Raw genomic sequence first — 15,994 nt, 5'->3', positions numbered from 1 at the left:
CTATGTGTCTGTGGTACCAAATTGCTACTCATGCTAATTTAACTTTGTTGAACTGGGACATTAAATAAAGCAGTATTGTACAGCTGCTCTGAAATCTCCAGTGTTGTTGTTTCCTCCAGAAGGGATAATACGGTAACAAAAGCATAAGAAGGAGAGAACAAGAACAGTACATCAAGATGGAGAAGCATTCCATCATGTTCGAGCAATAATGACTCCTAGTTTTTCATATGTAGTAGTGGCTGCACACAGTAACATCTACAATCCTTTCTTTGCCATTACAGTTCTGTTGTATTCCTTTTGCTTCCCTCATAGCCAGTTACTGTCTGGATGTGTGCCACTTCTATTACCATACAAACCAAAGGACAACATACCTGCAACTCAATCCTGTCTTCTATTCTCAGTGCCTTCAGCGCCTCTATGTTATGTGTGAGCTTGTAGTTAATAGACACATGGTCCAGCTTCCGAATAAAGCTCAATTCTTCTGTAATCTGTTTTGTCAGCACAAAATATGTTATCACCTGTATGTAGTGCATCTTCAGTATAAACTACATAGTGACCAATCATAACTATCATTTCTACTGCATTAGGGAAAACATTTCATAATGGATATCATAACATTTGTATAGGTTATAAATAGAATGTGGGTTTTGTCATACGTGTTTTTCTAAAAACTGGAGGGAATGTAATAGTGTTGGTGTTGTAATGGTGTTGCACAAAGAAAAAACTCTTAACAAATGAAGAGTTTTGCTACGCCTTTGGAGATGGGCAACCTGGATCATTTCTGACATCAAATGCATTGTTATAAGAGAAAGATTGAAAAAAATGGGGACTGGGTGACCCAGCAGGTTAGGGCCCAACCCAGCACTCATTGAAGTGAATGAGAATCTTTCCATAAATGTAAAGAACATTGGTTTGGGGGCCTTAGGCCTGATTTAAAGCCCACTATACTCAATGGAAAGACTCCCATTGACTTAACGGCTTTAGATCAGGCTCTTAATTAGTTATACTTTCTATTTAAGAATATGGATAAATATCCAGGGTGAGTCACAGGGTGAGTCTCGTGAATGGTCTCACGGTATTCTTGAGTGGGCATGTGTCCGTGGTGCAATGACTTTTAAGACTTCTTTAAGTGTAGCTTGTAAGGCCATGAAAGAGCCCACGCATGGTATATCTTTTAATGTATCATCCATAGTTCTAACGAGGCTCCCTCTGTCACCTATTCCAAATGGGGAAAAAATAATTGTCACCAACCAAATCAGCTCGATGTTTCCAACCTTTACTCTGGACAATAGATATGTGGAGACACTTACTTGTTTGCCATCCACACTAAACTGAATGAATCTTTTATAGAGGTCACCATTTTTTTCTGAAGTCACATCCACTAATGTTCTTGCAGGAATGCCAAGGTCAATGGCTCCTTGAATATTATGAGTTATCAGGGCATCCAGCTCCTGTTTGTCCTGTTAACAATTTAACACACACAAAAGTTTAAAATATGATATTCTTCTCAGTGTGTGTAAAGAGCCTAGCCCTTGTGGTTTGTACGCAGTTCAAAGGACAACCCAGTGAGTCTAGGTCTCCTCACAATCTGGTGTAAATTAGAAATAATTGTATTGAAGTTAATAGCATTACAGTATTTGTACTCTTCTATCTAACATGATTTTGGTAATTAATTGATCTTTAAATATTCATGGTAAATAGGCCCAATGGGCTTTGTTGGGATGTTAGATGGGGTGGGATCTGAGTTTCTACAGAAAATTCTTTCCTGGGTATCTGGCTGGGAATCTTGCCCATATGCTCAGGGTTTAGCTGATCGCCATATTTGGGGTCGGGAAGGAATTTTCCTCCAGGGCAGATTGGAAGAGGCCCTGGAGGTTTTTCGCCTTCCTCTGTAGCATGGGGCACAGGTCACTTGCTGGAGGATTCTCTGCACCTTTAAGTCTTTAACCTATGATTTGAGGACTTCAATAGCTCAGACATAGGTGAGAGGTTTTTCACAGGAGTGGGTGGGTGAGATTCTGTGGCCTGCGTTGTGCAGGAGGTCGGACTAGATGATCATAATGGTCCCTTCTGACCTTAGTATCTATGAATCTATTAATCTAGTAATATCTGACAACAAGAAAAGCCAACTGGCAAAAGGAAGGCAAGCTGTAACTGCCATACTTTTACTGCGTAATTGAAGAAAGAAATAGAAGATGATTGAACTAGCCACTGCCCTATCAAGTTGCACTGTTAAACACAGAGTTCACTTTATTAATCAGAAACCTTTTACTTCTTCTATTATGTACACTGCTATAGACTTTTATGACTATTAAATGGTATTATAGTAGGAAGAGATATATTGCATCTAGTCTGATGTTAGCTTCTGTTTTGTTGTATTGAGCATGGTATTTACTGTCCAAATATAATAAAAGCCTTAATAGTACAATATAAAAACAAACAAATCTTCAAGGAACATAAGCAAGTAATTAAGAAACTTGAGGTGGGCTGTATTATGTTATTCGTAGCATTTGAGTTACTGTACATTATAGCAGCCAACTGTTCAATTACCTAAATCACATTCTGGACTTGAATGTTGCCTTAAACTATATATTTGTCCATTACTTAACAATGTTAAAAGACAAAATTGCAGTTTCCCTACCTGTTTTTCCTAGTAATAAAAAAGCAGTTTGCAAGTATGAGTCACACTTCACCCCACACTCATTCCAATAATCAGCATGATACTTACGTTAGTGGCTTTTAGTATAAGAAGGCCCTGTAATGTACTTTCATCAACAATTATTAGCATTTGTGAATCTAGGTTCATTCTATCTATCATGATGTAGCCTGATCCATCAATTTTTATTGGTGTTCCAAGCTGCTGCAATAAATAAAATAAACAATCCGCTTGAAAATGACTTGCTGTAACATCTTTTACGTTTATGTAACTTTTTTCCCCTTAATAAGTGGACTGTGTGGCATCTGGCTGGAAGACTAGTAAATCAGACACCATGATTGTATAATGCATGGTAAATATCAGAAACCTTTTATAAATAGTAAAGAAAGAGTATACATTGCTTCTTCCTCCTGCCTATTTTAAAATGTTTGCTTATATTTTAATATGTGGTATAGCATAAATAGGGCACAAGATAATATGGAAGCCTTTCTTGACTATTATATGTCAGATTCAGTGTTGTACTTTGCATTGTTCTGGTGACATAATGCACCATAAATTCAATGAAGCCAAGCTTATGGCTATTTTGCATGGCAGTGGTCCAAAGCAGCCAGAGTGTCCTGGTAAATCTTGCCCAATTCAGTGATAATGTATTTCCAAAACTTTCCACCTTCACCTGCCAGGTTTTAAAAACTGCCTGCTTTCCTGCCAGCCCTCCATGCAGACTGCCTTGCAGTCAGGGGCAATTCTTTGTTTATTTGTTTTAACTCTGTTTCTCTCTTTTAGCTAAGTTTCTATGAACAAATAAATCATACTTGTTTTTGATGAAGCTGTCCTGAGTCACTGCATTTCATACTAGTCACAAACTCCTGGAGAGGATTCTACAGTTGGACCCAAACATAGCTGTGCCATCTGATTAAATACAGTTCATGACACAGGGGGTGTTGTAGCTTGTGATCCAGTCTAAAGTGGGGTGAGCTATGGGTTCTATTCTGGGGAAAATGCAGGTAGAGGCCTGTCACTTGGAAGGAGTGCCCATGGACAGATGGGGAAGAGATCACGGTACAGTTCAAAACAGAACCAGAACACAAACATTTTGGGGGGAAAAATTGAAAACGTCCATAGATTTTTTAGTTTTTCAACCAGCCCTTTAACTAACTCATTTCTAACACTACAGTATGTGGCAAGTGTTGGTAAATATTGACTTTTCAAGTCTGTGATTTCTAAGCAACCAGGTTTTTTAATCAGTCCATTAGCAATATCAATTTTCTATAAAGATGCATGAAAATTTCCATACCTTGATATTATCCGATTAAAGTTATATTTACATTTTGTCTCTGCAGGTTGTTTAGATATTTTGTATACAGTCTGGGACATGCTTTTTAGCAGTGCTGAGCAACTGCAACTCCAGCTGAAGCCACTGGGCGTACTCAAGTTTCAGAGTAGCAGCCATGTTAGTCTGTATCTGCAAAAAGAAAAGGAAGACTAGTGGCACCTTAGAGACTAACAAAGTTATTTGAGCTTAAGCTTTCATGAGCTTAGCTTAGCTCATGACTAAACTCATGACAGCTTATGCTCAGATAAATTTGTTAGTCTCTAAGGTGCCACAAGTCCTCCTTTTCTTTTTTGTGCGTACTCAGTACTTCTGAAGATCAGCACCTGAGGTGCTTTAACTGTTGTCCCTTACAAAGTAAATACCAAGGTATTTTATAGTAAATATCCACAAACAATATGGCCAAATTATACAAATCCATTCACTTTGGGATGTAAGGGCAGAATTTGGCCCTGTGCCTTATGATAGTATTGCTACTGTGTTTTTGGCTGCTAGAGTGGCACATTATTTTTATAAAGGGTTCCTCTTTAAACTTAGAAAGGAGTGTGGAGTCCCTACAGGATTCATTTTTCTTACATTAACATTGTCTAAATTTCTGTGTAGCAAAGTCCTGGCTCTGCTCCCACTGACATCGTTAGCTAATCCTCCATCGACTTCAATAGGAGCAGCACTCAGCCCTGTGTTAGAACTAGCTGCAGCTAGTAACAAGTAAAAGCAGTTATCTTACTTCATCCTTTTTATGCCAGGAAGTACCTGCATTGTTTTGCATTTGTTCTCCATAAGCATTTTCCATTGAAGTTTGTTTTCCACTTGAAGGTCTCCATTGGCTTGAAGTTCACAAGTGCCTGATTTCAATTCTATGTCAATACTATATTTTAACTCTTTTCCTGCCATGATGGACAACTTGTTTTCTCCTGGTATTTCCTTCAGCTGAGGCAGTTCATGCCTGAATTCAATTTCCACTGTGATGTTTGGCTGGCACTCTGTTCTCACTTTCAGATGGGCAGACTTGCCATCTGTTTTGAGGGTACAGAGAAGTTCTGCTTGGCAGCCATCCCTCTGAATAGATCCGATGAGCTGTGACTGAACCGGGATATTGAGATCCTACCAAGAGACAAATATCCTTTTGGATTATAAATCCACAATGAGACTCATATTTACTTTTTTCCCCATCAGCTCATGGGACATGAGATGGTCACATTAAAAAATTCAGAGACAAAGCCTGAAGTCTTTATGAAGCCATTTACTCAGGCAAAACTGCCACTGCAGCCACTGAAGTGGGAGTTTTGTCTGAAAAAAGACTGAGACAGGACTTTGGGGTTTGGCCCCTAGAATTTACAACTTCTTTACAGATAGTATAAAGTCTTTAAATTGCAAAAACTCAAACTACCTAGTTCCTCAGTCTAGGAAAGTCTATTGACCATCCCTTATTTAATTCAGATCAGAACCATTTAGAACTTTGAGAATACACTAACCTGCATAAAAACAGTAACAAGTTTTTGCAAGTGGGATTCTATGCAACCCAATGGGAAAATGGAAAAACAATTTTGCAAAACCAGTTGAAATTCCAAAGCCACTTCTGCATGGTTTTCATGGTTCAAAACTGAATATATTTTTTCAAAAGTTTTCAGGAAAAATATTTTAAAGTTTTAATATTTTGAATTTTAGTTTTTCCTCTTTCTGTCACTGAGGGCAACACAGTGAACAGTTGCGATTTTCTGCCTTTTTTCCTTTTGACACCGCATAGCCTTTTAAAAAGAAGTTCATGTTGGAAAAATTAAAAGCAGAAAAAAATGAATAATTAGAAACAACCCCCTAAAAGCCCTGGGAATCATTCTTTCTATTGCATTCAGTGGGGATACAAAGGAAAAAACCAAAAATTTCAAAGTTTCTGGTTTCAATGAAAAAAACTGAACTCTTTTGAAAGAAACAAAAACTTTTGACAACCTCTACTGGAGCATGGCATTCAAACCTTGCCATGGTGACAACGGGCAATAATTTTCATCTAGTTCTATTCTGTAGGGGGCATCTGTCAACATCAGATATCTGTGCATTTTCCAGTGCCTCAGTCCAGTTCTGTAGTTGAAGACTGAGATCTGCTTGCAAAGCAACACAGAGAGGCTTGCGCAACCCACCCTTAGCATACTCTAGCTAAATCTCCATTAGTCCTTCACTTTACTGATCCAGAATCTCTTTTAAAAGCCACCTGGTCTACCTGCAGAAGCAGACATTCCATTTCTGTCTCCAATGTCCATTCAGTTTTATTCTGGGTCTGTAGATCTCCTCTAGCCTTGAGCTTGCATTCACCAGCCTGTAGCAACAAAATGCCTTCAACGGTAGATCCTTTAGCTGCAGAAAGTAGGACGGTGTTTTTGGCAGGCAGCCCTAGGTCACTGAGCTGGGGAACTGAGTGCCTCAACATTCCTTGGAAAGCGTGTTTGTGTCCCCAGGAGCTATCTATTTGCACATCAGCTGTTTTGCCATCGCACTGGAGGTTTATTGTTAAGCTACTATTGCAGGTGTTCACAATGAATGAGCCCCAAGTGACTAGAGTCTGAGGTAATCCCACCTTCTGTGACAGAAGAGAAAAGTTGTTTCAAACAAATACGCCACATATTCTTGTAGAAGCAACTGTCCTATTCTGATTCTAATTGATTACAAGGCATTTTTCCAACAAGCCTGGGGATGGGACCATTTAAGGCAGCCTGGTCCACAGAGGAATTGGAAATGGCCTCAGGAATAAACAATACGATCAGAAAAACTCTTTAATAAATACTGGCGAGGAAAAGTAAATTTCCAAAATCCTAATCCTAGACAGAAAGGATATGATTTTATTAGAGTCTAGGAGGAAGGAGTTCTTTTAATTACAAAATTGGGATTAAACATTATTTTATGGCAATGACAGTAACATCGGTCACTGTATTACTCCAAGTTCTCAACTTTAAAACATCTGCAAACACTAACTTGCTGCTACTGCAGAACACATTTGATAACCAACCCTGTCTCCTACACCTCCAGGGCAAGATTCTGCCACCCTGCCATTGAGCAGCTTCTTACTCCAGGAGTAAGAGTGGCCGAGGGTGTTAAATATGGAGGTAGTTCTCTGTGGCCACTCAAAACTTGAAACATAAAGGCTAGAACACTTTATAGAAAAGCAGATTGGATAATTACCTGAAGGGTGACACACGTATTCATCAGAGTAACTGTCCATTCTGTATCTGTTTCATTGCTTGCCGGCCTCACTTCTCCATCTGCTTTGAAAGTGCACTGTCCAAGGACAATATCCAGCAGGCCCTTATACTTGTCTCCTCTTACTGCTGACACTTTCAGTTGGTTCTCTTTGGCTATGCCCAGAGACTGAAGCTGAGGCAAGGAATGCTTGAAGCCAATCTCCACTCTGTGCTGGAGGCCACCGGTGGCATGGAGGTGCAAGTGGATGAAGGCATCATCGGAAGAAACATGTCCAATGAAGTTGGCCGTAGAGTTGCTGGTGAACACTGACCCATTAAGTGAAACTCTTGCTGGCATCTAAAATAGAGAAGAACTGTAGTGCCGATTTTGTTGCCATGTTACACTGCATGTTGTTTTAAAAGGGCCCTTGTGTGAGTGAAGAATTCTCATCTGGGAGCATTTCATACCCACTTTGCACAGATATAAATGACTACACAAGTGGAGAATCTGGCCCAGAGTCTTTATACTGAGTTTTCCCCTCACTTTCTTCATAATACTAATAAAATCAGACTGGAGTTAGCTCTAGCAATTTGGGGAGCTTGATATGGCTAGCTGCAACCAACCAGCTGAATTCTGACCTCAAACAGGGTCAGTTTCCCATTGACTTCAGTGAGAATTTGCCCAGTGTTAGTGGGGATTAGATGCACAGAAGTGAGGTTAGAATTAAACTATATTTGTCTGTTGTGCCCTACGTAGCATCAGTGGGAGCCTCTGTTAGCCACAGGCATCTCTCCCTTTCTGATGCCAAATTTAATATTTTGTACGAGTTGCTTGCTGTAAGCATATTTTTAATTAAATGTTCAGAAAGTGTTACAATATAAGGAACGTCTTTCCAAAACAGTTTGAATCTTGCAGGTGTCTTCCCAAGCAAACTACCAAATAGGGGGAAAAAAAATAGAGTTTGTACGAGAAAATTAAAACGCTGTGAATTGCACTGGCAACACAGCTATATCAGGAGCGGAACAATTGCAACTCTGTTCATCTTGGCTAATGTGTTCAGATGAAAAACCTTGGGATATTTGGTATCTGTCTCTTTGAACTTGCTGCCACCATTGAAATATCTGGTCTAAACTAATAACTGCTATTGTCAAACAACAAATGCATGATTTGTCAAACCCCAGCCTAGTTACAATATGTCATCATGGCTATTCAAAGATTCAGTAACTAAAAGGTTTCTTTCAATTTTGCTTTTTTTTAAAAATAGTCCTATTTCTGCAACCCTTGAATTTATGTAATCTAAAAAATTTACATGCTGATTTGGAGGGAGAGCCATAAACAGTCTCCCTCTGTGGGTCTTTGGCTTTAGCATCTAATTGCTAACCATCCCTAAGTGACCAAATGTAAAACTTCATTTTCAGAGCAATCACATTAGGGGTGTGGATGTGTGGGGGAGCGGGATAGCTAACAGGTGAAAAGGCTAGGACACAAAATAAAAATAAATCTTTGCTAATGGATATTGCTTACTGGCATAATCATATGACTATACACCTCTGTTGCAACCACGTGTTATGCCATGAACTTAAACTGTAACTTGTGTTCTGATTGCTCCATCGTGCATGATGTTAGGGCAATGCACTGTAATTGTGCAAATTTTCATTTCTGCTGAGAAAGACAACAGAATGAAAGGACTGCATGCCTCTGTGTGACTGAGACCAGGGCTGGAACACCAGGCATTCTTTCAGCACAGCCGTTAGCAGCTTTTTCATCTGATCAGTTTCAATGTTGTATAGATCCTCAGACACACTCCCTCTCTCTTGCCCTAATTCCTTTCCTAGTACACCAAAAGCTTCTCTCTGCTACCTTTTTGAGAGATCACTGTAAAGCCACAGCACTATTACCAGGGAGTGATAATGTCAACGTGTTGATAAGCCAGCTAAGTGGTAGTGTCAACGAAAGAGAACCTTCCTTTGAATCTCCTGCCCTGCTCAGAATGGCAGAGGTTTCTTATCTGAATAACACCGCTGGAAATCCAGTTACAGGACTTTACACATGCACATTTGGCTCTCTTGAGCTATTACAGCCTCTTTCTAGAATAGCTCTCCTTCTATCATGTGCCTTCTCTGTGGGGTGGGAAGAGGATGAAGAGCAGTGTTAGATAACCCTGAAGGGCAGTTCACACTACAATCAGTTTCATTAGGTTCTTTGCCTTTTTTCAGAAACGTTCATGGCATAAAAAGGGATGAACAGGGAATTTGGGGTAATCCAAACAATGAGATGAGTCCTCTTACATAAGGCTTAAAACCCTCTCTTTTATCATTGGTCCAAGTGCCACTGCTTGGGGGGGGGAATTACTAATTCCGATCCAGCTCAGAACAGAAGTGGGGAAAGGTAAAATGAGTAACAAACTGATATGTTTTTAAGGTTTATCATCTTGTGATTTGACAAAGACACAGACTCTTTATTGGACCAATACAATTAGTAAATTCACCAATCTGTATTTTCTCTTTCACTCCCCTAACTTTTGCTCCTAGGTCTAATTAATTGCAGGTAGGTTGTTCAATAACAGAAGAGCTCTGCTCATGTTGAAGTAGTTTTTATTCCTTTTCACTTCTAGTTTACAGAAATGGTTGGTTTTTTGGACTCCAGTAACATCCATGAGACTCTTTTGCTTTTGCATGCTCCCTATGTTTCATGATGCCACTGGACTTTTTTCCAGGCATGACCACTTGCACTGAGTTTTGATTTTAAATAATGCAACTTGTCTGTTGAATGATGCTCAGATATCACCTTTGAAACTGCACCTGTCTGGTCTGTAAACCCCTTGTCCCCGCTATCGGCTTTAAACTAGGTGTGTATGGATGTACCAAGGATGCAAATGTATACCACTGGAATATAAATTGTGTTGATGCTTCTAACTCAGAATAAATCTCCCATCCAGCTGTGGCAAGACTGAACATTGACATGTGCATGTCCAGTGTTTGTTTAACAAGTGCTTTGACCTGCATGTCCCATATGCTATTAAAGGAGTAAAGATACTTGAAAGTGTGTACAAAACTTCTGGTTAACTCAGACCCATTTCTGTCCCTACAACAACCTCCAATACTTACTCAATGGGAACTAGGTCTTAAAACAGTACATTGTTGGTGGCAGAGTTCTGAGAACAAAACTTGTACCTCAAATAAACGGCTTGCAACCTCTCCACTGCAATGACCAGAAAGCTGATTAGTGGTAGATTTTCCATTGCAATTGACCTGCAGGCATATCAGCATAATATATTAATAAAAAAATAAGAGTAAATCAGACTAAATACTGAGCAGATGGTCAAATGAGTAAGTTAAGAAATTGCTTTTTAGGAGAAAGAATAAGGAGACATAAAAATACCAGCCTAAGTTGAGAACGATAGGTCTGGCTCAAGTAGATAAGTAGCAGGTCAGCTCTGAGGCTAAAATTTGTCTTTAAACTGACCCCACTGGGCTAGAACATTTACAGGAGAGAGGAGAATGTCCTCAGATAGCAGGCAAAGTTTATTTACTGAACATAGAGTGAGATCCATTCTTTAAAAAAATCTATTGACCACACTGTGAATTTGATTTTGCCATGGTATTGCGGTATTTCCTATGTTTAAAATTAAAATGACACAGTAAATGTAATTAGCACCAGAATAAATATGAATGTGTTTAATGCCACCTGCTGTACCATGGAACACATTTTCAAGTGATATAGATTTTACGCTCTATGGGGCAGGGGCTGTGCCTGCCCAGTATCTAGCATCTTCTGGCCATTACTGCAAATCTCAATAACGAACAGTAATAACAGCTGGACCCACAAAAACCAAACCTGCCTCATCTGTAAAATCCCATATTAGAACATGAGTTACTAGGCACCTGGTTACCCGATAATGATGTAAATGTGCTAATGGGTCTGCATTTTGTATTTTGGTGGGTTCAACCATTGTGTCTTGCTTTGAAAAATTAGTCCCATATGTCCTGCAGTGCTTAAAAGAACAATGGGATTTTGAATGACGTTCAGTCTTTTCATGCTGGTCTTGTTTTGGAAAAGGTCTCCCCCTTTTGACCCACTAGCTCTCTTCTTTACAAGATTTAAACCTGAGAAACAGGGCATGAAGGACAGTGAGATATATCACATATACCCCAGGCAAGGGTTTTCCTGCTGACCTGTACCACTGGTGGGACAATGTTAAGCAGTCCTCCCAGGTCATGGTGGAATGAAAGGGCAATTTCCACAGTACTGCTGGTGCTTTTCTTCTCCACTCCCACCTTCAAGTGTTCCTTCTCCACCCTGGTTGTTACCCCGGCAGCTATCTTCTTGCTGAAGTTCTGACCAGAAGACAAACCAAATTGTGAGAAAAAACAAACAGCAACAAAATAGTAGCAGCTGGCAAACATGGAGGAGTTATTTCCACAGGCTCTGAAGACAACAGCCCCCTGCAGTGAGAGCACGGTTCAGAATCATGACGAAAGGCATACTGCACAGGCTTGCTCAGCCTGCCTTTGTCTCCAAGACGGAATCTTCATGTCGTGCTAGATCCTGCAAGGTGCAACTCCCTCAGCTCCTTTGGATCCCAATGTGAGTGGAGAGAACTCAGCACCGTGAAGGACCAGGTCCCAACAGCTTGGCCGATTACAACAACGATATTACCAGTAAGTGACTGAAAAAGCAATTGCACAGAGTCCTCTGGAGCAGGGGACTTCGTTAATTTTACTAGTGTTCCTTTCCATAGAATCTGAGTTCATCACTGACAGGAATGATCTTAGCCTGGCAACACATCTGAGTGGTAGGGAAAGTACTTTGCACCTCAGTCTCTCCATTTGTATAACAGGGATTGAAGAGGTTGTGCTTTGCTCGCACAGAAAGTCTATGGCAGAGGATTGTGCTTAACCACAACAATGGGTGGAAATAACACAGGAGAAGAGGGAAAGCCCATGCTGATCAACAGCTTTGAAGGAAAGGGACATGAAGTTCAGCTCTTTAGAACAGATGTGAAAGGGAAATTGTCAAGGTTGCTTACACCAGTGTTAGATCCATCAGTAGTGCTTTGGTTTGTGAGCGCTCTCCTGACAGCAGCCTGCGTACTGCACCATCCCTCTAGGCTCTGCCTACCTGCTTCATTTTTCTGTGCAATCAGGCTACACAAATGGACAAGATTCTGCTCTTGTACAACAGACCACTAACTTAAATCCAGAATTTAACATAGTGTATTTAGTTTAAATCCAGTCCAGATTTCAGACGATTGATGTAAAGTGTGACTAAAAGCTGTGCAGAAACCCTTCTTCAATACAGCAATTCAGCACACACATATGTAGGGATCTACTCTGCCACCACTAAATGCAGCTACCTCTGGAGCGAAACATAGCATTTGATTAACAGCTCACAGGAACAATCTACAATTGTTTCACATGGTTCTGCCTGAGACTGAACTAATCACTCTTCTTACCTGGTAATAGCAGGCACCTTCTACAGTAAAAGGGATCCCGTGTTTCTTTAGCTTTGTGATGTTGTGCTTCAAACTTGCAGTTAGTTGGGATTTAGGAGATTCTAAGGACAGTCTCTCAACTCCAAATGCAGCAGCAATCCTTTCACTGCTACTCTGTAAGGCTATAGTAACAGTGTGGTTGGCAATGACATGGTCATACATGGCAGTGATAGTGCCATCCATAGGAAATCCTGTTGACAGATAGAGCCAAATCAGAACAAATGATGCACAATGCTGCAAAGAAGCATTCAAGGAATTTTCAGTACCATTGAGTGCCAATTATCTATAAAATTTTATAAACAGAAAAATTGATCATTTCTATCACTTTTCAAAATAATAGCCTAGCTTTTTCTAACATTACTATAGATCAGTGAGATGCCCCTCTGCCATGTACATTGTCCAAACTGGACAGTCTCTACGTAAAAGAATAAATGGACACAAATCAGACGTCAAGAATTATAACATTCAAAAACCAGTCAGAGAACACTTCAATCTCTCTGGTCACTTGTTTACAGACCTAAAAGTGGCAATTCTTCAACAAAAAAACTTCAAAAACAGACTCCAATGAGAGACTGCTGAATTGGAATTAATTTGCAAACTGGATACAATTATCCTATGCTTGAATAAAGACTGGGAGTGGATGGGTCATTACACAAAGTAAAACTATTTCCCCATGTTTATTCCCCCCCACCCCCTCCACTGTTCCTCAGACGTTCTTGTCAACTGCTGGAAATGACCCACCTTGATTATCACTACAGAAGGTTCCCCCCACACACACACACTCTCCTGCTGGTAATAGCTCACCTTACCTGATCACTCTCCTTACAGTAAAAAGAAAAGGAGTACTCGTGGTACCTTAGAGACTAACAAATTTATTTGAGCATAAGCTTTCATGAGCTACAGCTCACTTCATCGGATGCATTCAGTGGAAAATACAGTGGGGAGATTTATATACACAGAGAACATGAAACAATGGGTGTTATCATACACACTGTAAGGAGAGTGATCACTTAAGATGAGCTAATACCACAAGGAGAGCGGGAGGTGCGGGTAGGGAAAGACAGCCCCCCAACCTGAAGCAAATACTCACCAGCAACCACACACCACACAACAAAAACACTAACCCAGGAACCTATCCTTGCAACAAAGCCCGTTCCCAACTGTGTCCACATATCTATTCAGGGGACACCATCATAGGGCCTAATCACATCAGCCACACTATCAGAGGCTCGTTCACCTGCACATCTACCAATGTGATATATGCCATCATGTGCCAGCAATGCCCCTCTGCCATGTAAATTGGTCAAACCGGACAGTCTCTATGTAAAAGAATAAATGGACACAAATCAGATGTCAAGAATTATAACATTCATAAACCAGTCGGAGAACACTTCAATCTCTCTGGTCACTCGATTACAGACCTAAAAGTTGCAATATTACAACAAAAGGACTTCAAAAACAGACTCCAACGAGAGACTGCTGAATTGGAATTAATTTGCAAACTGGATACAATTAACTTAGGCTTGAATAGAGACTGGGAGTGGATGGGTCATTACACAAAGTAAAACTATTTCCCCATGTTTATTCCCCCCCCACCCCCTCCACTGTTCCTCAGACGTTCTTGTCAACTGCTGGAAATGGCCCACCTTGATTATCACTACAAAAGGTTTTATTTCCCCCCCCGCCCCCTCCTGCTGGTATTAGCTCATCTGAAGTGATCACTCTCCTTACAGTGTGTATGATAACACCCATTGTTTCATGTTCTCCGTGTATATAAATCTCCCTACTGTATTTTCCACTGAATGCATCTGATGAAATGAGCTGTAGCTCACGAAAGCTTATGCTCAAATAAATTTGTTAGTCTCTAAGGTGCCACAGACTAACACGGCTGCTACTCTGAAAGTTTCTACTATGTATTCCTAATATGGACTGATGGGAATGAAACCCCCTATAGTGTTACAGGATTAACAAGGGTAAATTTAAAGACATTACTTGGATTTTGAATGTATTTTTGGAAACCAAGGGATCATCTTTCCTAAATAAAGGGATGAATGATTCTTAACTCTCCTGTTCTTTATAGTCTTTGAGAATCTATACCTGGGGCCTTGGTGGGACATTCAAAAGAATTCTGCATGATAGGAGTATGTTGTGTGTAGCTCCACCATACTGCTATTAGAAATTTTCAAAAAACAAAAACAAAACAACCAAGCCATACTATTCAAGAGCAGAGGGCTAGGTGCATTCAGCCAGCAGGGAGCTATCAAAACCTACAAATTAATTAATTTAGTCAGAAAAGGCTAAAACATTTGTTTTCACTCAGCAAATGGATGCTTATTCCTATTCCACAAGATGGTTCATTCAAAGACAACTGGAGTTTTACAAGAAATAATTCTGACTTGTCCCAAGGGAAAACATGTACAAAAATGTGGCTTAGAGCAATGGATGGACATGCATTAAGCAGGGATATATAGAAGAGTTTAAATGGCTCTAATAGGTCTTGCACCCATTCTGTTGCATTTTCTTAAGAATATCAATAAGAAGGTTGCTGAAGTTAAGGAGATGGGGCAAATTTGGCCCTGGAGTAAGTGCAACCCCACTGACTCTAGATTGTATGAGCTTGCACTCACTTACACTGAGCTTAAATTCACGTTTACCATGTTTTGTTACACACCAATTTGATTGAGGCGTAGTTTTTCATACCTGCATTTTTTAAAGAGTTGATGTTATGTATGAGAGTCCCAGTGATTCCTCTGTGTTCCTGACTCATGACGTTGGAAACATCTATATAGAGAGCTTGCTCATCCACCTGGAAACTAGCTAGACCCCTTTTGATCCCTTTATTGAGCTCCAGGTGTCCTTTTAACTTTGCTTCCATTGGGATTGCCTGGCTGCTGTTCTGAGTCAATGTGAAAGTGATATTGTGCAGGCTGATATTCCCAAATACATTTCTGTTCCTGAGATTCAGCCCATACAGTGCCTTGTTGATCATCACACTAATGTTACCTGTAAGGGTCAGAAACAATAATTGCACAGAGCCCTTTGGGTTGGGAAACTCACACAAGAGGAGAAAAAATAATCAGATTTGTCAAACATGAACAGTTTTAATTTAATATAGACAGGAATTAAATGCATTTCCATTAGCTGTCTTAAATTATTTAGCTCATTCCAGTTAGGGAATCTGCTTACTGAAAGAGAGAGACAGCAATTAGTCAGCTAGTGGAAATACCTTTTGATGAGAGCACATTACATTATAATAGTATTTCTGAGGCAATTGCTATTCGCATTAGGTTTCTTCTTAAAAAGTTGCGTGATATTTAAGAGCCAAACTGTGCTTTTCAAGGCC

At 40.0% G+C, this 15,994-nt stretch overlaps 1 protein-coding gene across 1 annotated transcript in view; it reads right to left on the bottom strand.

The window, feature by feature from the left end:
- The window catches only part of LOC144271419 (uncharacterized), a 139,226-nt gene that overhangs the window by 41,209 nt on the left and 82,023 nt on the right, over positions 1 to 15,994 (bottom strand). Inside the window, exons 38-46 of the mRNA XM_077828763.1 lie at positions 15,352 to 15,654; positions 12,613 to 12,842; positions 10,331 to 10,408; positions 7,158 to 7,514; positions 6,166 to 6,297; positions 4,740 to 5,090; positions 2,729 to 2,860; positions 1,311 to 1,460; positions 372 to 488 (exon numbers count right to left, since the gene is read on the bottom strand). Of these exons, the coding sequence (XP_077684889.1) occupies positions 372 to 488; positions 1,311 to 1,460; positions 2,729 to 2,860; positions 4,740 to 5,090; positions 6,166 to 6,297; positions 7,158 to 7,514; positions 10,331 to 10,408; positions 12,613 to 12,842; positions 15,352 to 15,654 (1,850 nt within the window). The remainder of the gene's footprint in view (positions 1 to 371; positions 489 to 1,310; positions 1,461 to 2,728; positions 2,861 to 4,739; positions 5,091 to 6,165; positions 6,298 to 7,157; positions 7,515 to 10,330; positions 10,409 to 12,612; positions 12,843 to 15,351; positions 15,655 to 15,994) is intronic.

Source organism: Eretmochelys imbricata, chromosome 10 (genome assembly GCF_965152235.1).
Source record: "Eretmochelys imbricata isolate rEreImb1 chromosome 10, rEreImb1.hap1, whole genome shotgun sequence".
In the NCBI taxonomy this organism is placed as follows: Eukaryota; Metazoa; Chordata; order Testudines; family Cheloniidae; genus Eretmochelys; species Eretmochelys imbricata.
This window is presented reverse-complemented; position numbering and strand designations above follow the sequence as displayed.